Source organism: Melanotaenia boesemani, chromosome 18 (genome assembly GCF_017639745.1).
Source record: "Melanotaenia boesemani isolate fMelBoe1 chromosome 18, fMelBoe1.pri, whole genome shotgun sequence".
NCBI lineage: Eukaryota > Metazoa > Chordata > Actinopteri > Atheriniformes > Melanotaeniidae > Melanotaenia > Melanotaenia boesemani.
The window spans coordinates 23,133,979-23,157,723 of NC_055699.1; the positions used below are offsets into that span (position 1 = coordinate 23,133,979).

At 44.4% G+C, this 23,745-nt stretch overlaps 2 protein-coding genes across 50 annotated transcripts in view; one reads left to right on the forward strand and one right to left on the reverse strand.

Moving 5' to 3' along the window:
- The window catches only part of LOC121628724 (NACHT, LRR and PYD domains-containing protein 12-like), a 2,607,341-nt gene that overhangs the window by 1,648,507 nt on the left and 935,089 nt on the right, over positions 1-23,745 (reverse strand). The window lies entirely within an intron of this gene.
- LOC121628726 (NACHT, LRR and PYD domains-containing protein 14-like) overlaps positions 1-23,745 on the forward strand; it is an 829,387-nt gene that overhangs the window by 281,852 nt on the left and 523,790 nt on the right. For 43 of the 49 annotated variants that reach the window (XR_006008227.1, XR_006008229.1, XR_006008225.1 and 40 more), the window contains 7 exons: positions 133-252; positions 1,392-1,511; positions 2,657-2,776; positions 3,937-4,056; positions 5,853-6,049; positions 6,810-8,601; positions 10,005-10,178. The exons of 1 other annotated variant lie outside the window; for it this stretch is intronic. Coding sequence is in view for 36 of the 48 variants with exons in the window: in XM_041968002.1 (XP_041823936.1) it covers positions 133-252; positions 1,392-1,511; positions 2,657-2,776; positions 3,937-4,056; positions 5,853-6,049; positions 6,810-8,601; positions 10,005-10,178 (2,643 nt within the window). In the remaining 12 variants the exon portion in view is untranslated. The remainder of the gene's footprint in view (positions 1-132; positions 253-1,391; positions 1,512-2,656; positions 2,777-3,936; positions 4,057-5,852; positions 6,050-6,809; positions 8,602-10,004; positions 10,179-23,745) is intronic. 5 more of the 49 variants (XR_006008232.1, XR_006008231.1, XR_006008233.1 and 2 more) reach the window with 3 other exon arrangements.

The following is a 23,745-nucleotide window of genomic DNA, read 5'->3' on the forward strand; positions in this document are numbered from 1 at the left end:
GGACTGATCCAAACATGAAAGCTTCTGATTCTCTGCAGCAGTTTGTGTGTTCAGAGCTTCTTCTGTGGTTTTCATCAGGAGAAGTTCTCACTAATTGATGTGATATGAATGACAACATGTTTGTGTTTGCAGAGGTCAGAACCACAGATGGAGAACAGAGACTCCAGAACTGGACTGTCTGTCTATGAAGAGTGACTGGTCCATGCGAAGACCTCCAGAATTCAGTGATGGGCCTGGACCTTCAGACTCACGGTAAGAGAAGTGAAACGAGGTTTCAGGATGTTTGCTGATCTCCCTGAAGTCTCCAGATCTGCTGATCTGTGAACTCAACATTTCTGTGTAAACCAGTAAAAGTCCTGTTAACAAGGTTCAGCCCAGGTTCACAGTCAAGGTCACGTTTATTTATAATACGCATTTAAAAACAACCAAAGATCTTCACATGAAATCAAAGGCAGCAGCAAATAACATTAGCAAAAATTTTCAAACATCAGTAGAATTCCCACAGAGTTCTACACAGTCAGGAACTCTCACTGGGTCTAGACACTTACCCCTCCTTTATACCGGGTGCATGTGCATCACGTTATGGCTGCACCATGGTTTTGTTCCGCCCTGCGTGGCGCGGCATTTTATACTGGCACCGTGTCAGGTGTGGAGCCCCCGCGAGTGCAGTCCACCTAGCAGGATCCGCAAGATCACGAAGTCACAGGATGAACGTCTTGTCGTCTATGATGACAAAAAAAAAAAGAAAAAAAAAACAAAAAACACTGAGACCCCTGGCTGCTTAAACACGTAATGTTTTCATGATTCAGCAGCGCAAATCTGCACGGAGGCTTTTATTTTGAAGTAGTACGGAAGCTTTTACACTGCTCCTGTGTCTGATTTCCTGTCTGCCCCTATCTGAACTGTGGAATTGACGCATTCTGGGCGAATGAAGCGTCAAAAATAGACTCGGTGCATAAATTTAGCGGAGCGCCGTGACAACACGCTTCTGGGATGCTTCTGATACGCACCGCGGCGCACCCGGTATAAAACAAACCATTGACTAAAATGGCCGCAAACAGCAGCGGAGGCCGCTACGCAGCTGTAACATGCCGCACACAGGGGTTGGCTTGTTCCTCCTTCAGTCTCTGGTCTCTGCAGAGGAACTTAGAGGGTCAGAAGCAGAACCCTCCAGAGTTCCTGGTCTGTGTGGAAAGTTCCTGCAGAGGAAACGTGTCCTCTGATGTCAGACAGCTAGAAAAGCAGGAATCTGGTCTAAGAGGACTGATCCAAACATGAAAGCTTCTGATTCTCTGCAGCAGTTTGTGTGTTCAGAGCTTCTTCTGTGGTTTTCATCAGAGAAGTTCTCACTAATTGATGTGATATGAATGATAACATGTTTGTGTTTGCAGAGGTCAGAACCACAGATGGAGAACAGAGACTCCAGAACTGGACTGTCTGTCTATGAAGAGTGACTGGTCCATGCGAAGACCTCCAGAATTCAGTGATGGGCCTGGACCTTCAGACTCACGGTGAGAGAAGTGAAACAGAGGTTTCAGGATGTTTGCTGATCTCCCTGAAGTCTCCAGATCTGCTGATCTGTGAACTCAACATTTCTGTGTAAACCAGTAAAAGTCCTGTTAACAAGGTTCAGCCCAGGTTCACAGTCAAGGTCACGTTTATTTATAATACGCATTTAAAAACAACCAAAGATCTTCACATGAAATCAAACTATATCAGGCAGCAGCAAATAACATTAGCAAAAATTTTCAAACATCAGTAGAATTCCCACAGAGTTCTACACAGTCAGGAACTCTCACTGGGTCTAGACACTTACCCCTCCTTTATACCGGGTGCATGTGCATCACGTTATGGCTGCACCATGGTTTTGTTCCGCCCTGCGTGGCGCGGCATTTTATACTGGCACCGTGTCAGGTGTGGAGCCCCCGCGAGTGCAGTCCACCTAGCAGGATCCGCAAGATCACGAAGTCACAGGATGAACGTCTTGTCGTCTATGATGACAAAAAAAAAAGAAAAAAAACAAAAACCACTGAGACCCCTGGCTGGTTAAACACGTAATGTTTTCATGATTCAGCAGCGCAAATCTGCACGGAGGCTTTTATTTTGAAGTAGTACGGAAGCTTTTACACTGCTCCTGTGTCTGATTTCCTGTCTGCCCCTATCTGAACTGTGGAATTGACGCATTCTGGGCGAATGAAGCGTCAAAAATAGACTCGGTGCATAAATTTAGCGGAGCGCCGTGACAACACGCTTCTGGGATGCTTCTGATACGCACCGCGGCGCACCCGGTATAAAACAAACCATTGACTAAAATGGCCGCAAACAGCAGCGGAGGCCGCTACGCAGCTGTAACATGCCGCACACAGGGGTTGGCTTGTTCCTCCTTCAGTCTCTGGTCTCTGCAGAGGAACTTAGAGGGTCAGAAGCAGAACCCTCCAGAGTTCCTGGTCTGTGTGGAAAGTTCCTGCAGAGGAAACGTGTCCTCTGATGTCAGACAGCTAGAAAAGCTCGAATCTGGTCTAAGAGGACTGATCCAAACATGAAAGCTTCTGATTCTCTGCAGCAGTTTGTGTGTTCAGAGCTTCTTCTGTGGTTTTCATCAGAGAAGTTCTCACTGATTGATGTGATATGAATGACAACATGTTTGTGTTTGCAGAGGTCAGAACCACAGATGGAGAACAGAGACTCCAGAACTGGACTGTCTGTCTACGCAGAGTGACTGGTCCATGCGAAGACCTCCAGAATTCAGTGATGGGCCTGGACCTTCAGACTCACGGTAAGAGAAGTGAAACGAGGTTTCAGGATGTTTGCTGATCTCCCTGAAGTCTCCAGATCTGCTGATCTGTGAACTCAATATTTCTGTGTAAACCAGTAAAAGTCCTGTTAACAAGGTTCAGCCCAGGTTCACAGTCAAGGTCACGTTTATTTATAATACGCATTTAAAAACAACCAAAGATCTTCACATAAAATCAAACTATATCAGGCAGCAGCAAATAACATTAGCAAAAATATAAAACATCAGTACAATTCCCACAGAGTTCTACACAGTCAGGAACTCTCACTGGGTCTAGACACTTACCCCTCCTTTATACCGGGTGCATGTGCATCACGTTATGGCTGCACCATGGTTTTGTTCCGCCCTGCGTGGCGCGGCATTTTATACTGGCACCATGTCAGGTGTGGAGCCCCCGCGAGTGCAGTCCACCTAGCAGGATCCGCAAGATCACGAAGTCACAGGATGAACGTCTTGTCGTCTATGATGACAAAAAAAAAAGAAAAAAAAAGAAAAAACACTGAGACCCCTGGCTGGTGAAACACGTAATGTTTTCATGATTCAGCAGCGCAAATCTGCACGGAGGCTTTTATTTTGAAGTAGTCCGGAAGCTTTTACTCTGCTCCTGTGTCTGATTTCCTGTCTGCCCCTATCTGAACTGCGGAATTGACGCATTCTGGGCGAATGAAGCGTCAAAAATAGACTCGGTGCATAAATTTAGCGGAGCGCCGTGACAACACGCTTCTGGGATGCTTCTGATACACACTGCGGCGCACCCGGTATAAAACAAACCATTGACTAAAATGGCCGCAAACAGCAGCGGAGGCCGCTGTGCAGCTGTAACATACCGCACACGCACCCTGTATAAAACAGGGGTTGGCTTGTTCCTCCTTCAGTTTCTGGTCTCTGCAGAGGAACTTAGAGGGTCAGAAGCAGAACCCTCCAGAGTTCCTGGTCTGTGTGGAAAGTTCCTGCAGAGGAAACGTGTCCTCTGATGTCAGACAGCTAGAAAAGCTGGAATCTGGTCTAAGAGGACTGATCCAAACATGAAAGCTTCTGATTCTCTGCAGCAGTTTGTGTGTTCAGAGCTTCTTCTGTGGTTTTCATCAGAGAAGTTCTCACTGATTGATGTGATATGAATGACAACATGTTTGTGTTTGCAGAGGTCAGAACCACAGATGGAGAACAGAGACTCCAGAACTGGACTGTCTGTCTATGAAGAGTGACCGGTCCATGCGAAGACCTCCAGAATTCAGTGCTGGACCTGGACCTTCAGACTCACGGTAAGAGAAGTGAAACAGAGGTTTCAGGATGTTTGCTGATCTCACTGAAGTCTCCAGATCTGCTGATCCGTGAACTCAACATTTCTGTGCAAACCAGTAAAAGTCCTGTTAACAAGGTTCAGTCCAGGTTCACAGTCAAGGTCACGTTTATTTATCCATCACATTAAAAAACAACCAAAGATCTTCACATGAAATCAAACTATATTAGACAGCAGGAAATAACATTAGCAAAAATATAAAACATCAGTACAAAATCTCACATGTTAACTTGAACTGAAACCAATGGATGAAAATAAGTCTTCAATAAGATTTTCAAAGCAGCCATGTATGATCACCATCTCTTGTCGCCATGAGAACAAATTAGATGATGGTACACAGAAAAGCTGAGTTCGTGTGGACAGAAGAGACTCTGTCCACACACCAACACCATCAAGACAAGAAAACACAATTTCACTGTGACTGAAGTTGAGGTGTTTGTTGGTGAGGTGGAGGCTCACAAAAACATTTTATTTTGGGGTCGCAGTAGTGGAATCATAAATAAACGGGTGGCTGCAGGGACGGTCTGCCCAAGCACAAGTGTTTCCCTGGAGCATGGTGCACCTGGAAGTAGTCGGGTGCTGACGGACGCCGTCCTGCAAACACAAAGAGACACAATCAGTGCGGTGAAGGAAGTCCAGGATGAACTGCAACAAATCTGTGAAATGATGTGTGGCGTTTTATTTCAGGGTTCCTGCGGAGTCTTAAAAAGTCTTAAAAGTTTTCATTTTCAAATATGCATTTAATACCTTACAAGTCCTTAAATTAAATTGTCTCATAATGAAGGAAACATGGAAATCAGTCAGACCAAACTTTGGAGTAAATTAAAACCCAATAATGTTTTTCTGACTGAATCTAGTTCTGATCGACGAAGAGAACTGAAGATTTTTCTCTGTTAAAGCTTTTTTTTGGGCTGCAAGGATCAGCTGAATTCCCACCAGTCAGAATTGCAGCAGCAGTGAGATAGCAGCACTTAGAGTAATTATAAATAATCACATAAAAGTCAAAAAGCAACAAAAAAACAAGACAAGGCTTTTTGTGTGTGAAGTTCGAATGTTCTCCCCGTTAATGCTTGAGTTCTCTCCGGGTACTCCGGCTTCCATAATTTGGTATTAAACAAAATAAAGTTTTTGTTTTTTTGTTTTTTTATTTTTATTTTTTAATATTCTGATTATCCATATTGATCAGAGCGCAGCAGCTCCAGTTATCCTGAACAACCTTCATGTATCAGTAATGAATTTTGTCTTATTTTCATTTGCTCTGCTCTTTCTCGTCATCTCCCACTCAGAGTATAAACAGCTTATTGATTTACTTCCTTATTAATATACTTTCTGTGTTTGTCATTGCCAAAGTTTTTTTTATTTAATTCTAACAAGACTGAATATGTCTAACAGTGATATAATTTATTTGTAGGTCAGAAATGCTGAGATCTTGCAGCAGTGATGTCTCCATATAAACTGAACATAATCAGAGGAAACGTCAGATTTTTCTGCAGGAAATGTTGAATTTGTTTTAACATCAACCTGCAGGCAGATGAACTGGTCTTTAATCAGTCAGAGGAAAAAAAGATGTTTGTGTTTCTGAAGCAGCTGAAATCAAAGAATCATCATTTTCAACACAGACTGAATGTTGGATCCAAACAGAAACCTAGAAACTCTTTTACTGTCCTCTGATACGTCACAGCTTCTGGACAGGGTCGACACACCGGATATTTGTAGCAACAGTCAGAAAAACATTTTAATGATGAAATGTCTTCACAGGAGGAAGAGGAGTGGTGTCTTTGAGGAAGAGCAGTTGTCCTGCTGTCCTTTGTGTCAGGACGTCCTGAAGGATCCAGTCTCTATCAGTTGTGGACACTGGTTCTGCAGACGCTGCATCAGCTCATACTGGGACCAGTCTGCTTCATCAGGAGGCTCCTCCTGTCCCCAGTGTGGAAAAAGACCCAGAACCAGAACTGGTAAATAATACTGTATAGATTTTTTTCAAGACTTTAACAAATGAAATGCAAATAATTACTTACTGAAATAACAGACTTTATAACAGCAAAAAAAAAAAAAAAGGCAAAAATGGGTCTTATTGATTGTGGTCCAAAGCTTTTTCTAATAAACAACAACAAAAAAAGAGTTCCTGGTCATTTATGGCTTTTTGTGCTCTTTGGTATGTTGGTATACTACTTGTTTTAGTTTGAATTCCTGCTTTTGTCATTACTTATATTAGAATGGTGATTTAAAAAAAATCAAGATAATCCAACAGAGCAAAACATTTTGTTATTATTCAGATTCAGATTCAGATAGAAATCTGGGGGCAGTTGTAAAAAAAAAAAGAAAATGCTCCTTGTGTTGAACTGTTGTGTTTACATGCTGCTCAACCCTTTTTCACCATCTGCACTCCATCCAGATGTGACCAATCAGAAAGCTCCTGGTCTCCGACATCACTGTCAAAACAAGGACTCTTTAATACGTAGTTTCAAAACCATCTTTCATTTGGTGGACGTGTGTTTAAGTTTTAAGTTGGTGTGATTGTGATGTCTGAGTTAAAGCAACATTACATAACTTTCCAACCTTAAAACACTTCACAAGTTCTTTGACTGTTTTACTTGTTTTCCTATTAACTGACGACTTTACTGTAAGGCTGAAGGAAAAAATCTACTGGGAAAAGCAAAATGAGCGAATTCTAATTAATCACATTTCTTTTTGTCTCTATGTTCTTGTTTCCAGTAGATGATGGTCTGCAGGAAGTTTTAGATGAACATAAAATCAGTCTGAGGAGGAGATGTGATCATGTGACTGAAGGAGCTGATGGAACAGGAAGTAGAACCCTCCTCAACAGGATCTACACTGAGCTCTTCATCACAGAGGGACAGAGTGAAGAGGTTAATACCCAACATGAGGTGAGGCAGCTGGAGACCGCTTCCAAGATCAACACCCTCCATGACACTCCAATCAGGTGCCACGACATCTTTAAAACCTTACCTGACCAACATGGACCAATCAGAGTGGTTCTGACCAACGGTGTCGCTGGTGTTGGAAAAACCTTCTCAGTGCAGAAGTTCACTCTGGACTGGGCAGAGGGCTTGGAGAACCAAGATGTCAGTGTGGTGGTTCTGCTTTCATTCAGGGAGCTGAACTTGATCAGAGATGATCAGTACAGTCTTCTCCAGCTGCTCCATGTTTTCCATCCAACATTACAGAAGATCCCAGCAGAGCAGCTGGCTGTCTGGAAACTTCTCTTCATCTTTGATGGTCTGGATGAAAGCAGACTTTCTCTGGACTTCAACAACACTGAGGTTGTTTCTGATGTCTCACAGAAGTCTTCAGTCAACATGCTGCTGACAAACCTCATCAAAGGGAATCTGCTGCCCTCGGCTCTCATCTGGATCACTTCCAGACCTGCAGCAGCCAATCAGATCCCTCCTACATGTGTTGACAGGGTAACAGAAGTACGAGGCTTCACTGATGTCCAGAAGGAGGAGTACTTCAGGAGGAGATTCAGTGATGAAGAGATGTCCAGCAGAATCATCTCCCACATGAAGACATCCAGGAGCCTCCACATCATGTGTGGAATCCCAGTCTTCTGCTGGATCACTGCTACAGTTCTGGAGCACATGTTGACCACAGAGCAGAGAGGAGAGCTGCCCAAGACCATGACGGACATGTACTCACACTTCCTGATCATCCTGACAAAGAGGAAGAAGAACAAGTACCATGAGGGACATGAGACGAGTCCACAGGAGCTGATGGAGGCTGACAGGGAAGTTCTTCTGAAGCTGGGGAGGCTGGCGTTTGAACATCTGGAGAAAGGAAGCATCATGTTCTACCAAGAAGACCTGGAGCAGTGTGGTCTGGATGTCACAGAGGCCTCAGTGTTCTCAGGAGTTTGTACTGAGATCTTCAGAAGAGAGTGTGTGATCTTCCAGAAACCAGTTTACTGCTTCGTTCATCTGAGTGTTCAGGAGTTTCTGGCTGCAGTCTACATGATGCACTGTTACATCAACAAGAACACAGAGGTGCTGGAGATCCTCCTGGGTAGAAAACGCAGTAACTTATCTCCAGAGAATTTCCTGAACAGTGTCATGAAAACATCATTTAAAAGTAAAAATGGCCACCTGGACCTGTTCACTTGCTTCCTTCATGGCCTCTCTCTGCAGTCCAACCAGAGACTCTTAGCAGGCCTGTTGGGTCAGACAGAGAACAGTCCAGTAACCATCCAGAGAGTCATCAAAACCCTGAAGAAGATGAGCACCGTTAACATCTGTCCTGACAGAAGCATTAACATCTTCCACTGTCTGATGGAGATGAACGACTTCTCAGTTTATCAGGAGATTCAAAAGTATCTGAATTCAAAGAAAGCGTCAAGGAAGAGACTCACTCAGGTCCAGTGTTCAGCTCTGGCCTACATGCTGCAGAGGTCAGAGGAGGTTCTGGATGAGTTGGACCTGATGAAGTACAACACTACAGATGAAGGACGACGAAGACTGATCCCAGCTGTGAGGAACTGCAGGAAGTTTCGGTGAGTTAATGTGTTCATGAACTTTATCAGTCAGAGTAGATCAGGAGTTTTTCTCACTTCATCAGTCATTAGTCAGATAATCTAAAATGATCAGAGCACCACAACAAGATTAAATCTGGAAAAGAAGAAAATTAAAGAGGAAATATGGAAATATATAGAGAACTTCTTTAATATTAAAGAAGAAGAATTTAATAAAAATGTATTATGTTTTGTGGCTGTGAGGCTTTGGGCGTTAGAGAGTCAAAGCTACAGCAAACGATGCTGGTGGGCACAGTGGCACAGGAAAGTATGGTTTGGGTAGCTGTAGAACACCTCACTATGGTAGGGCACAGGGGAATTGCTGATCCTTGAGGAGGTGCAAGCTGGAGTAGAGGAGAAGCGGGTCAGCCATTTGTGGGAATGAGGCAGCAGGGAGCCTGGACGAGATGGGAGCAAGCTGTGGAGTGTAAGGTCACATGGACCGAGCTGTGGAAAGCTGAACCCCACTGCATAAAATTCTTGTTCCAGGCAGACTACGACATGCTGCCTAGCCCATCTAACCTCTTTACCTGGAGGAGGGCGAAGACACCAGCTTGCCCCCTCTGCCAGAAGAGAGGAACAATAAAAGGATGACAGTTAACAGCTCCTGAGCTTTAGCCTCCAGTTTAAAGTTAGTTCTATGAACACATGAATCCTCCAGGATTTGACAACATGATGCAGCTCAGTCTTCTACATTCAAAGTATGACACTGGTACCAGATGAAGATGTTCCACTCCTGTGGATTCACAATATGACTGCAGCAGCATTACAGGGACCAGGCTGCTGAAGTCTGGGTGGACACATCATGGAAGCAGATCCTCTTCTCCACATGAGGAGCATAAAAACTGAACGCTGCCTCTCCATGTTTAGTTCTGACTCTGGGAACAGAAAGTAGACTTGATCCTGATGACCTGAGGGATCTGGTTGGTTCATAATAAACCAGAAGATCCTGTTCTGGTTCTAAGCGACCAGGATCAGGATCAGAATGGGATTTTATTGTTAATTAAGTTTTACATTGAAGGAATTTGTCTTGGAGTGAAAATGCTAAAACAAAAATAGCTGGAAAGAAAAACACAAAAACAGAACATAAACAGTATTTACAGGGTTTAAAGTATAAAATTATAAAAATGTACACATCTATATAAAAGAAAAGGTCTGTACACAACAGTGTGTAGTACAACGGAGAGGTTTAAAGTCTGCAGGTCTGATAGAAACTGGAGAGATTTAGTGTGTCATGTCAAACAGAGACGAGATAAGATGAATCACAGAAATAAAGAACAGATGTTTACAAAATGATGTTTCTGTTTTTGTCATCACATTCAGTTAGTTTGTTAATAATTCAGATCCTTTTTCATTAAAACTGACTCCATTTTCTCTGATTACAGACTTACTGGTTTCCAACTTCTTGAGGCTGACTATGAAGTTATCGCCTCAGCTCTGAAGTCCAACTCCTCCCATCTGACAGAGGTAGACCTCAGTAACATCAGTCTGGAAGATTCAGGAGTTAAGAAGCTGTGTGATGGACTGGAGAGTCCAAACTGTCGACTGGAGACTCTGAGGTCAGTTCATTGGAGCTGTTGTAGCTTTTCTATACTGATTTTTAAACATATTTTACTACTGAGTCAGAATTGATTTAATATACTCTTGTTACACATTTGTATTAAAAAAATCTTCTCATTTTTCTTCTTGCTGTTTTTTTTTCTTCCAACTGCCAAGATTTCTTTCTTTGTTCTACAGATTAAAAGCATATTGTAAAATAAGTATCCAGAAAAAATATATTTTTCACTGACTCTCAAGCCATAAACACAGGAGATAAAACATGCATGTGCGGTTGTTTACGGCGTAGGTGAGGCTGGTGAGTTTGCTCTCGCACTCGAGCGTAGGGAGTACGAGTCAATTTGGTGTCATGTTGCAGTTTCTCTTCGAGTATGTTTCAGTGTCTTTATTACCTTCACAGACAATCACTTTATGGTACAACACCTGTAGATGTAGCAAAGTTAGTTACTCTGTTTCAGTGGATGTATGTGACTGTCCAGAAATAGGCTTGCTGTTCTTTCTTATACCGCTGTCCACACCAGTGAAGAACAGCAAGTACTACTGTCTTCTAGCAGTTTATGCCGTTGTACAATGGTAATTGCCAGTGAAAACGGCAGAGTACTGCCTGCCTCACCTGCTGATTTTTCTCTGCACTCTATTGTACGATCAGCAGGAATAGTTCTCTCACACCTACATTAAAGACATTACACAGACTGTAGAGAGTCATGGTGTATAACAAATATTTTTGTAAAGTTTATATTGGCAATGTGCTGAGGAACATAAACTGGCACGTGTCATGCAACCCAGTTTGTATTGAATCAGGCAGACAGAGGTGAGGCACAGCTTGCCACTGCCTCACCCGGGATTTCTGCCCTGGATTTAATTGGTAAATCCTTAAATTCAGCGATTTTTGTGTAGTCATATTGAAAATGCATTTTTAACATAGATCAGTGGAAAATATTATTATTTATTTTATGTACTTTTTTCTTTTTTTTTTTTTTTTTTTTATCATGACATATCTCCTGACCGCACGTCACTGCTGTCAGTTGTTGATTTCACTGTTTATGGTCTCCTCTTGTGTTATAAATCTGTTTACATAAAGTATGGGGGCAGTTTTCTGTCTTTAATCAAGAGCGTAATTGTTTGCTTTGAGAGCAAGATTTTTGGTTTTCACGCTCAAATATCATCTTGGTCTCTCTCTCAAAACTCTGCTCTCACAGTCAGAAAGTCCCTCTTGCTTTCAAATCTATTGTGCTTCCTTTCAAAACTCTGCGCTCAGACTTGGTCTCTTTCCCTCACACTCAGACACTTTCTCTGCTCTCAAAACTTCTGCTCTTGGATATTTTTCCTCTCTCTAGGGTTGCAGAAAGTGCTGTCTGTCAAACCCCCTCCATAATAAAGCAGCTTAATTGTCTCTGTGTGTACTGGCCCTGCTCAATTTATTAATAACCCAATAATCAATATGCATCATCTTTGTGATTATCACGTGTGGGTGTGTGCGGGCGTTCGTGTGTGTGTGCGACCTACATTAATTCTGCACTGTTATATTTCAACAGAAGCAATCTTAACAGTCAAAAGCGTACCTGCAGCAGGTGGAAATAAAGTACAAGAACATTGCTCAGAGTGGGAGGTAGCCTTTGAAAAAATGTGTTTGTTCAAAACATGGTGAGCTGTAAATATGTTGCACTGTAGATACCAAGACAACATCAGAGACCACTGCTACTGGTGGGGGTCCTCCCCCTGAAACCCGTGGGGCTGGTGGCCTGAATGCGCTTCAAATTAAGCGTGCGCCCTCTGCAGGGTCATCAATAAAAGGCCAAGCCATGGTAACCAAAAAGGAACTCTGTGTCTATCTACCTATATCTTTCTCCGTACATCTCTTTAGATTAGCTTTCTCTTTCTCTATCTTGCTCTTTAAATACCCTAGGCCTGTATGGACAGGGCTTAGCTGATCCTTGTTAGCCAACCAGAGGCAGCGGAGGTCGGGTGAAATTGAGGAGGGGGTTTAATAAGGTATTAATTAGTTTTATTAAATACCATGTTCTTTTTCATTTAATTTAATGTTCAGTACGTGTGTAGTTGTGTTTCTTTAGTTACACTGGCACTGACAGATTTGTTGATTATTTATTTATTTTTTTAAAACCTGTCCTGTCCAGCATCATAGCAAGCAAAATGATAATCTGGTTGCTGTATCGTGCTGAACAAATTTGCTCTGCCAAGGGGAGGCCTATGGGTAAGGCTCCTCTTGATAATCTGATTCATTTATTTATTTATTTACTTTGAATCACGGAATCTATGTAATCTTGCTGGAGCTGACTGGAGGGGACAGAAAAAGATGCAAAATAGCAAAAAGATGCAATAGGGAAAGAAGAAAGGAGACAAAAACATCACACAGAAGGAAACGACCCTTCAATCCACACCATCACCAGACAACAAACTGTTACACTTGTACATGAACACACCAGAAAATGTCCTACAACTTTTACAAAAAACAAACACACACACAAAAAAACAAAAAAAAACAAAACAAAAAAAAAACAGCTGCTAGTCATTAAGAATGTTTATATAATAACCAAATCAAAAACACATATGAAAGTAGCATAACAGCGACCAGATACTAACTCACAGGAAGAATAAAAAGAAGAATTAAAGCCGCAAGCGGCATCCATCGGGTCCGAGCTGCTTGGACCCCGCCACCCGATGTTGCCATGACAACAGGTGGTGTAACGCGTTAAGGACCCAACAAGTATGAATACTGTGAAGTTTGGTGCAGTTCCCATTTATTCCTGTGGAGATGTAAGCAAACCGTGTTTCATGGCGAGAAGGCGTTTTCCGTCGGTTGCCACGGTTACAGGCTTTTTCCTATTAGAGAGATTTGAATAGCGTTTGGTCCCCAACTTGTCAGGAACGTTCTCACCAAGTTTGGAGTCGGTGGCCTGAATCCCCTCAGACTAGTTCGTTCAAATGGCAGTGAAATCCAAGATGGTGGGCACCCCGTTGCCATGGCAACAGGTGTTCGATTGACTTATTTGGTGGACTTGGGGTGTCACCAGTATGAATCCTGTCAAGTTTGGTGCAGATCCCACGTATTTCTAAGGAGATATGAGCAAACCGTGTTTCATGGCGAGAAGGTCATTTTCCGTCGGTTGCCACGGTAACACGTTTTCTGCTATTAGAAAGATTTGAATAGCGTTTGGTGCCCAACTTGTCAGGAAGCTTCCCGCCAAGTTTGGAGTCAGTCGCACGAATCCCCTCAGACTAGTTCGTTCAAATACGATGTGTGTAAAGTGGAAAAAATGGCAAAAAAATGGCCGCACACGCCAAGATGGCGGGCACCCCGTTGCCATGGCGACAGGTGTTACATTGAGTTTTTTGGTCAACACGGGGTGGTACACATGTGTGCCGAGTTTCGTCTTCCTACGTTGAAGTAGACTTCCTGGGCCCCATTCATGTGGTGATTTTTGGTGACTCTAGGTGGCGCTGTTGAGCCAATTTTGCATTGAAGTGTATGCGGACCTTATAATATCCGAGTTACGCCGGGCGTGAGGTCTGTGCCAAGTTTCACAACTTTTCATGGGTGTTTAGGGGGTCAAATTTGGGGTCGAAGCGCTTAGAAAAAGTATAATAATAATTAAAGCCGCAAGCGGCATCCATCGGGTCCGAGCTGCCTGGACCCCGCCACCCGATGTCGCCATGACAACAGGTGGTGTAATGCGTTAAGGACCCAACAAGTATGAATACTGTCAAGTTTGGTGCAGTTCCCATTTATTCCTGTGGAGATATGAGCAAACCGTGTTTCATGGCGAGAAGGTGTTTTTCCGTCGGTTGCCACGGTAACACGCTTTTTGCTATTAGAAAGATTTGAATAGCGTTTGGTCCCCAACTTGTCAGGAAGGTTCCCAGCAAGTTTGGAGTCAGTGGCACGAATCCCCTCAGACTAGTTCGTTCAAATGGAAGTGAAATCCAAGATGGCGGGCAGTGCGTTGCCATGGCAACAGGTGTTCTATTGACATCAATACTGGACTTGGGTTGTCACAAGTATGAATCCTGGCAAGTTTGGTGCAGATCCCACGTATTCCTATGGAGATATAAGCAAACCGTGTTTCATGGCGAGAAGGCGTTTTTCCATCGGTTGCCATGGTAACACGTTTTCTGCTATTAGAAAGATTTGAATAGCGTTTGGTCCCCAACTTGTCAGGAAGCTTCCCTCTAAGTTTTGAGTCAGTCGCACGAATCCCCTCAGACTAGTTCGTTCAAATACGATGTGTGTAAAGTGGAAAAAATGGCAAAAAAATGGCCGCACACGCCAAGATGGCGGGCACCCCGTTGCCATGGCGACAGGTGTTACATTGAGTTTTTTGGTCAACACGGGGTGGTACACGTGTGTGCCAAGTTTCGTCTTCCTACGTTGAAGTAGACTTCCTGGGCCCCATTCATGTGGTGATTTTTGGTGACTCTAGGTGGCGCTGTTGAGCCAATTTTGCATTGAAGTGTATGCGGACCTTATAATATCCGAGTTACGCCGGGCGTGAGGTCTGTGCCAAGTTTCACAACTTTTCATGGGTGTTTAGGGGGTCAAATTTGGGGTCGAAGCGCTTAGGAGAACGAGAATAATAAACATAGCAGAAACAATAGGGCCCCGCCATACTTTGTATGGCTCGGACCCTAATTAAAGCCGCAAGCGGCATCCATCGGGTCCGAGCTGCCTGGACCCCGAAACCCGATGTCGCCATGACAACAGGTGGTGTAATGCGTTAAGGACCCAACCTGTATGAATCATGTGAAGTTTGGTGCAGTTCCCATGTATTCCTGTGGAGATATGAGCAAACCGTGTTTCATGACGAGGAGGCTTTTTCTGTCGGTTGCCACGGTTACAGGCTTTTTCCTATTACAAAGATTTGAATAGCGTTTGTTCCCCAACTGGTCAGTAACGTTCCCACCAAGTTTGGAGTCTGTCACACGAATCCCCTCAGACTAGTTCGTTCAAATGGCAGTGAAATCCAAGATGGCGGCCACCCCGTTGCCATGGCAACAGGTGTTTGACTTCTTTGCTGGACTTGGGGTGTCACAGGTATGAATACTGTCAAGTTTGGTGGAGAACCCATCTATTTCTATGGAGATATAAGCAAACCGTGTTTCATGGCGAGAAGGCGTTTTTCCGTCTGTTGCCACGGTAACACGCTTTCTGCTATTAGAAAGATTTGAACAATTTTTGGTCCCCAACTTGTCAGGAAGCTTCCCACCAAGTTTGGAGTCAATCGCACGAATCCCCTCAGACTAGTTCGTTCAAATACGATGTGTGTAAAGTGGAAAAAATGGCAAAAAAATGGCCGCACACGCCAAGATGGCGGGCACCCCGTGGCCATGGCGACAGGTGTTACATTGAGTTTTTTGGTCAACACGGGGTGGTACACGTGTGTGCCGAGTTTCGTGTTCCTACGTCGAAGTAGACTTTTGGGACCCCATTCATTTGGGGAATTTTTTGGACTGTAGGTGGCGCTGTTGAGCCACTTTTGCATTGAAGTGTATGCGGACCTTAGAATATTGCGATTTTCGCCGGGCTTGATGTGTGTGCCAAGTTTCACAACTTTTCATGGCTGTTTAGGGGGTGAAATTTGGCCTTGAAGCGCTTAGTATAATAATAATAAACATTTCAACCACAATAGGGTCTCGCCATACTTTGTATGGCTCGGACCCTAATAATAATAAAGCCGCAAGCGGCATCCATCGGGTCCGAGCTGCCTGGACCCCGCCACCCGATGTCGCCATGACAACAGGTGCTGTAATGTTTTTTTGTATTAGAAAGATTTGAGGAGCGTTTGGTCCCCAACTTGCCAGGAAGCTTCACACCAAGTTTGGAGTCAGTCGCACGAATCCCCTCAGACTAGTTTGTTCAAATGGCAGTGAAATCCAAGATGGCGGGTACACCGTTGCCATGGCAACAGGTGTTTGATTGACTTCTTTGCTGCACTTGGGGTGGGACACGTATGAATGCTGTGAAGTTTGGTGAAGATCCCGTGTATTTCTATGGAGATATGATCAACCCGTGTTTCATGGCGAGGAGGCTTTTTCCGTCAGTTGCCAGGGTTACAGGCTTTTTCCTATTAGAAAGATTTGAATAGCGTTTGTTCCCCAACTTGTCAGGAAGGTTCCCACCAAGTTTGGAGTCGGTCGCACGAATCTCCTCAGACTAGTTAGTTCAAAAGGCAGTGAAATCCAAGATGGTGGGCACGCCGTTGTCATGGCAACAGGTGTTCGATTGACTTCTTTGTTGGACTTGGGGTGTCACCAGTATGAATACTGTCAAGTTTGGTGCAGATCCCATGTATTTACATGGAGATATGAGCAAACCGTGTTTTATGGCGAGAAGGTCATTTTCCGTCGGTTGCCACGGTAACACGCTTTCTGCTATTAGAAAGATTTGAATATCGTTTGGTCCCCAACTTGTGAGGAAGGTTCCCACCAAGTTTGGAGTCAGTCGCACGAATCCCCTCAGACTAGTTCGTTCAAATACGATGTGTGTAAAGTGCAAAAAATGGCCAAAAAATGGACGCACACGCCAAGATGGCGGGCACCCCGTTGCCATGACAACAGATGTTTGATTGACTTTTTTGCTCGACTCGGGGTGTTACACGTGTGTGCCGAGTTTCGTGTTCCTGCGTCGAAGTAGACGTTTGTGTCCCCATTATATTGGGGGAAATTTATTTTTTCTAGGTGGCGCTGTTGAGCCATTTTTGCATTGAAGTGTATGCAGTCCATAGAATATTGCAATTTTCGCCGGGCGTGAGGTGTGTGCCAAGTTTCATAACTTTTCATGGGTGTTTAGGGGGTCAAATTTGGGGTCGAAGCGCTTAGGAGGAGAAGTATAATAATAATTAAAGCTGCAAGCAGCGATGAAGGCCCTCGCACCTCTGGCGCCGCTCTGGCCTATTGCACCGCCCCCTCGGCCTGCAACCTCCCTCCCCAAGCAAGCTCGCTCTGGCTGGCAGTCGTACGCTCAGTCGTCCCCATGTTTCTGCCTCGTGTGGTCATTGTCTCTCTCTGACCATCATCTCATACATCAATGGGCCTAATAATGACATCAGAAGTGGTCATGACCTTGTTCTGACCAATAGTGTGAAACAAATCCAAACACAATCATGCTTTTAAGATCTGCAGATATCAACATGGCCAGTAGGTGGAGCTATAGTGTTTGATCTTGTACTAACATGTTGAGGTTCGGACTTTAATGACAACTGCCAAGTATCACGTCATTGGGTCAACCGAGTCCAGAGTTATAGCCACTTCCTGTTTGATGGCGAGGGACAGAAACCTCACAGGCAGCCATTTTATTCATGATGGTGTAAGCAGTTTGTTATATTGTGAGTCATGTGTTCATCAAGGATAATATTGATGAGTTTGAGTAGGTGTGTAGGGTTTTCAATGGGATAAAAGGGGTACTTCCTGTTTCCAGGGGGCGGGGCTATGGCGTTGAAAACATCAGGACATGAAGAGGCTTTTTGGTTTGTACTGGCATGTTATATAAATATGCCACATTTCATGAATGTCAGTCAAAGCAGTGGTTGGAGCTGATAGAATAAATAATTATAGGGGGCGCTATAGAGCCACATAACCAGCATATGTCTATTTAAATCAGTTCCAGGCCTGACCACTGTCCTTCCTGCCGAGTTTGGTGGAGATCGGAAGTACTATGGGTCAGTTGCAAATACTTCCTGTTTCATGGCGATGAACGCCATTCGCCATGGTTTTGCTTGAGGAAGGAACTTGAGGATTGTTTTCGGTAGTATCACGAAAGAGTTTGACCTGATCTGAAGCACTTTTGAGTGTGTGGAGTTCATTCCTGAGGAGAGGGACCCCAGTGTCTGAAAAAGACACTTCCTGTTGAAAGTGGGCGGGGCTTAGACCAAGACCAGAAGTAGTTCAATGTATCTGTTCAGGAACAGACCCTGAGTAATTACTGTGAGTGTGATGGTGATTGGATGAAAATTGAGGGATTTATACTGATTAATGATGTCATGGCGTTTTATCCAAGTTTGTCATGACGCCACCGTCTGGCCATGCAGCATTGAGCAATGTCCAGGTGACAACATCTGGACATGTAGATGTGGTCAGCATGGAAATGACATCAAACGGGGCCATTTTGGTTAAGATAGGTTGTTTTATATGTAAGTTATGTCAGTTTCGTCTCTCATGGCGAGATATCAAAGTTTGAGGCCACGCCCCCGCCATGCCCTTTCTCCTTTGAGAAAGTTTTGCATAACTTTTGATCACACATGCCTCTGGAAGCTTCAGAGTGATTTTGAGGTAAATACGATATAATCTGTAGGAGGAGTTCGTTCAAATGCAATGGCAAGAAACAGGCCAAAATGACCCTGAAAATGACACGTTTTACAAAATGGCCGACTTCCTGTTGAAATTAGCAAAAAGGTGTAATGGACAGTTTTGTGCATCCTGGCATAGTAAATCAATGTGGTGAATTTCATGCATGTCGGTCCACGTAGGGGGCGAAGCTGGTTGATCAAAATATTGTAGGGGGCGCTATAGAGCCACTATGTCACTATTCCAGCATATGTCAATTTGGCTCAGTTCCATGTCTGAATACGATCCTTCCTGCCGAGTTTGGTGGAGATCGATGATACACCGGGTGAGTTACAAGTACTTCCTGTTTGATGGCGTCGGACCAAGATTCGCCATGGTTACGTTTGGCGAAGGAACTTGAGATTTTTATTGTAGTATCATGAAAGGGTTTGACCTGTTGTGAAGCACTTTCAAGTGTCTGGGGTTCATGCCTGAGGAGAAGGACCACGACAACTGCAAAAAAGCACTTCCTGTTGAAAGTGGGCGGGGCTTAGGGCTAGACCGGAAGTGGTCATATGGGTGTGTTCGGGACCGGACCATGACTAAGCCCTGTGAGTTTGATGGTGATTGGGTGAAAAATGAGGGAGTTATAGTGATTGATGATGTCATGGCGTCTTATCGAAGTTCGCCATGGCGCCACGGTCTTGCTTTGGAGCGTAGAGCAACAGTCTTCACCGGATATCATCCCCAACTTGTTTTCAGGTGTCTGATGCAGTTTGACCCCGGTTGTGTTCAAAACGTCAGAGAAGTGGGTCTTCGAGTAAAAAACATGACTTCCTGTTGCCAGGGGGCGTGGCCTATTCATAATCCCATAATGACCACATAGATGTGTTGAGGATGGGACTAGTATCATACGAGGCCATTTTGGGTCAGAAAAGTTGTTTTATGTGGGAGTTATATCAATTTCGTCTTTCATGGCGAGACATCAAACTTTGAGGCCACGCCCCCTGTACGCCGTTACTCCTTTGAGAGAGTTTTGCATAACTTTTGATCACACATGGCTTCTGAACATCCTCAGCCATTTTGGTGTCAATACGATAATATCTCTAGGAGGAGTTCGTTCAAATGCGAGGTCAGTAAAACGCCAAAATGGCGATTTTGACCCAAAATGGCCGCCTTCCTGTTTTTTTTAGAGCAGTTCTCCAAGAGGATTTTTTGTTCGACTGAGGATTTAGAACATGTGTAGTGAGTTTCATAAAGATTGATGACGTGCAGTGGCGGGGCACCATAAATAGGTGGCGCTCTTGTTCAATTTTGCCCGAACAGTCCCGAGCACCCCAAAATATGAAATTTTTCACATTCCTTTGGGGGGGTACGCAAAATTTGGTGAGTTTTGGGGTATGTTGAGACCCCCAAAAATGCAATTCATTTGACGGGAGAATAATAAGAATAATTAAAGCTGCAAGCAGCGATGAAGGCCCTCGCACCTCTGGCGCCGCTCTGGCCTATTGCACCGCCCCCTCGGCCTGCAACCTCCCTCCCCAAGCAAGCTCGCTCTGGCTGGCAGCCGTACGCTCAGTCGTCCCCATGTTTCTGCCTCTTGTGGTCATTGTCTCTCTCTGACCATCATCTCATACATCAGTGGGCCTAATAATGACATCAGAAGTGGTCATGACCTTGTTCTGACCAATAGTGTGAAACAAATCCAAACAAAATCATGCTTTTAAGATCTGCAGATATCAACATGGCCAGTAGGTGGAGCTATAGTGTTTGATGTTGTACTAACATGTTGAGGTTCGGACTTTAATGACAACTGCCAAGTATCACGTCATTGGGTCAACCGAGTCCAGAGTTATAGCCACTTCCTGTTTGATGGCGAGGGACAGAAACCTCACAGGCAGCCATTTTATTCATGATGGTGTAAGCAGTTTGTTATATTGTGAGTCATGTGTTCATCAAGGATAATATTGATGAGTTTGAGTAGGTGTGTAGGGTTTTCAATGGGAAAAAAGGGGTACTTCCTGTTTCCAGGGGGCGGGGCTATGGCGTTGAAAACATCAGGACATGAAGAGGCTTTTTGGTTTGTACTGGCATGTTATATAAATATGCCACATTTCATGAATGTCAGTCAAAGCAGTGGTTGGAGCTGATAGAATAAATAATTATAGGGGGCGCTATAGAGCCACATAACCAGCATATGTCTATGTAAATCAGTTCCAGGCCTGACCACTGTCCTTCCTGCCAAGTTTGGTGGAGATCGGGAGTACTATGGGTCAGTTGCAAATACTTCCTGTTTCATGGCAATGAACGCCATTCGCCATGGTTTTGCTTGAGGAAGGAACTTGAGGATTGTTTTCGGTAGTATCAGGAAAGAGTTTGACCTGATCTGAAGCACTTTTGAGTGTGTGGAGTTCATTCCTGAGGAGAGGGACCCCAGTGTCTGAAAAAGACACTTCCTGTTGAAAGTGGGCGGGGCTTAGACCAAGACCAGAAGTAGTTCAATGTATCTGTTCAGGAACAGACCCTGAGTAATTACTGTGAGCGTGATGGTGATTGGATGAAAATTGAGGGATTTATACTGATTAATGATGTCATGGCGTTTTATCCAAGTTTGTCATGACGCCACCGTCTGGCCATGCAGCGTTGAGCAATGTCCAGGTGACAACATCTGGACATGTAGATGTGGTCAGCATGGAAATGACATCAAACGGGGCCATTTTGGTCAAGATAGGTTGTTTTATATGTAAGTTATGTCAGTTTCGTCTCTCATGGCGAGATATCAAAGTTTGAGGCCACGCCCCCGCCATGCCTTTTCTCCTTTGAGAAAGTTTTGCATAACTTTTGATCACACATGCCTCTGGAAGCTTCAGAGTGATTTTGAGGTAAATACGATAAAGTCTGTAGGAGGAGTTCGTTCAAATGCAATGGCAAGAAACAGGCCAAAATGACCCTGAAAATGACACGTTTTACAAAATGGCCGACTTCCTGTTGAAATTAGCCTATAGGTCTAATGGACAGTTTGTGCATCCTGGCATAGTAAATCAATGTGGTGAATTTCATGCATGTCGGTCCACGTAGTGGGCGGGGCTGGTTGATAGAAATATTGTAGGGGGCGCTATAGAGCCACTATGTCACTATTCCAGCATATGTCAATTTGGCTCAGTTTCACATCTGACTACGATCCTTCCTGCCGAGTTTGGTGGAGATCGAGGGTACACCGGGTGAGTTACAAGTACTTCCTGTTTGGTGGCGTCGGACCAATATTCGCCATGGTTACGTTTGGCGAAGGAACTTGAGATTTTTATTGTGGCATCATGAAAGGGTTTGACCTGTTGTGAAGCACTTTCAAGTGTCTGGGCTTCATGCCTGAGGAGCAGGACCCCGGCAACTTAAAAAAAGCACTTCCTGTTGAAAGTGGGCGGGGCTTAGGGCTAGACCGGAAGTGGTGATATGGGTCTGTTCGGGACCAGACCATGACTAAACCCTGTGAGTTTGATGGTGATTGGGTGAAAAATGAGGGAGTTATAGTGATTGATGATGTCATGGCGTCTTATCGAAGTTCGCCATGGCGCCACGGTCTTGCTTTGCAGTGTAGAGCAACAGTCTTCACCGGATATCATCCCCAACTTGTTTTCAGGTGTGTGATGCAGTTTGACCCCGGTTGTGTTCAAAACGTCAGAGAAGTGGGTCTTCGAGTAAAAAACATGACTTCCTGTTGCCAGGGGGCGTGGCCTATTCATAATCCAATAATGACCACATAGATGTGTTGAGGATGGGACTAGTATCATACGAGGCCATTTTGGGTCAGAAAAGTTGTTTTATGTGGGAGTTATATTAATTTCGTCTTTCATGGCGAGACATCAAACTTTGAGGCCACGCCCCCTGTACGCCGTTACTCCTTTGAGAGAGTTTTGCATAACTTTTGATCACACATGGCTTCTGAACATCCTCAGCCATTTTGGTGTCAATACGATAATATCTCTAGGAGGAGTTCGTTCAAATGCGAGGTCAGTAAAACGCCAAAATGGCGACTTTGACCCAAAATGGCCGCCTTCCTGTTTTTTTTAGACCTATACTATAATTTCTTTTTTTGTTCCCCCCACCATGTGGAACATGTGTACAAAGTTTCATGAAGATTGCTAACTTGCAATGGAGGGGCATCACAAATAGGTGGCGCTCTGGTTCAGTTTTGCCTGAACAGTCCCGAGCAGCCCAAATTATTAAATTTTTCGCATTCTAATGGGGGGGTAGGCAAAATTTGGTGAGTTTTGGAGCATGTTCAGGCCCCCAAAAATGCGATTCATTGTGCGAAATAAAAATAATAATAAACGCTTGCATTACAATAGGCCTTCGCACCGCCTTCGGTGCTCGGGCCTAATAATAATAAACGCTTGCATTTCAATAGGCCTTCGCACCGCCTTCGGTGCTCGGGCCTAATTAAAGCCGCAAGCGGCATCCATCGGGTCCGAGCGGCCTGGACCCCGCCACCCGATGTTGCCATGACAACAGGTGGTGTAACGCGTTAAGGACCCAACAAGTATGAATCCTGTCAAGTTTGGTGCAGTTCCCACGTATTCCTGTGGAGATATGAGCAAACCGTGTTTCATGGCGAGAAGGTCATTTTCCGTCGGTTGCCACGGTAACACGCTTTCTGCTATTAGAAAGATTTGAATATCGTTTGGTCCCCAACTTGTGAGGAAGCTTCCCACCAAGTTTGGAGTCAGTCGCACGAATCCCCTCAGACTAGTTCGTTCAAATACGATGTGTGTAAAGTGCAAAAAATGGCCAAAAAATGGACGCACACGCCAAGATGGCGGGCACCCCGTTGCCATGACAACAGATGTTTGATTGACTTTTTTGCTCGACTCGGGGTGTTACACGTGTGTGCCAAGTTTCGTGTTCCTGCGTCGAAGTAGACGTTTGTGTCCCCATTATATTGGGGGTAATTTATTTTTTCTAGGTGGCGCTGTTGAGCCATTTTTGCATTGAAGTGTATGCAGTCCATAGAATATTGCAATTTTCGCCGGGCTTGAGGTGTGTGCCAAGTTTCACAACTTTTCATGGGTGTTTAGGGGGTCAAATTAGGGGTCGAAGCGCTTAGGAGGAGAAGTATAATAATAAACATAGCAGAAACAATAGGGCCCCGCCATACTTTGTATGGCTCGGACCCTAATAATTAAAGCCGCAAGCGGCATCCATCGGGTCCGAGCGGCCTGGACCCCGCCACCCGATGTCGCCATGACAACAGGTGGTGTAATGCGTTAAGGACCCAACCTGTATGAATCCTGTCAA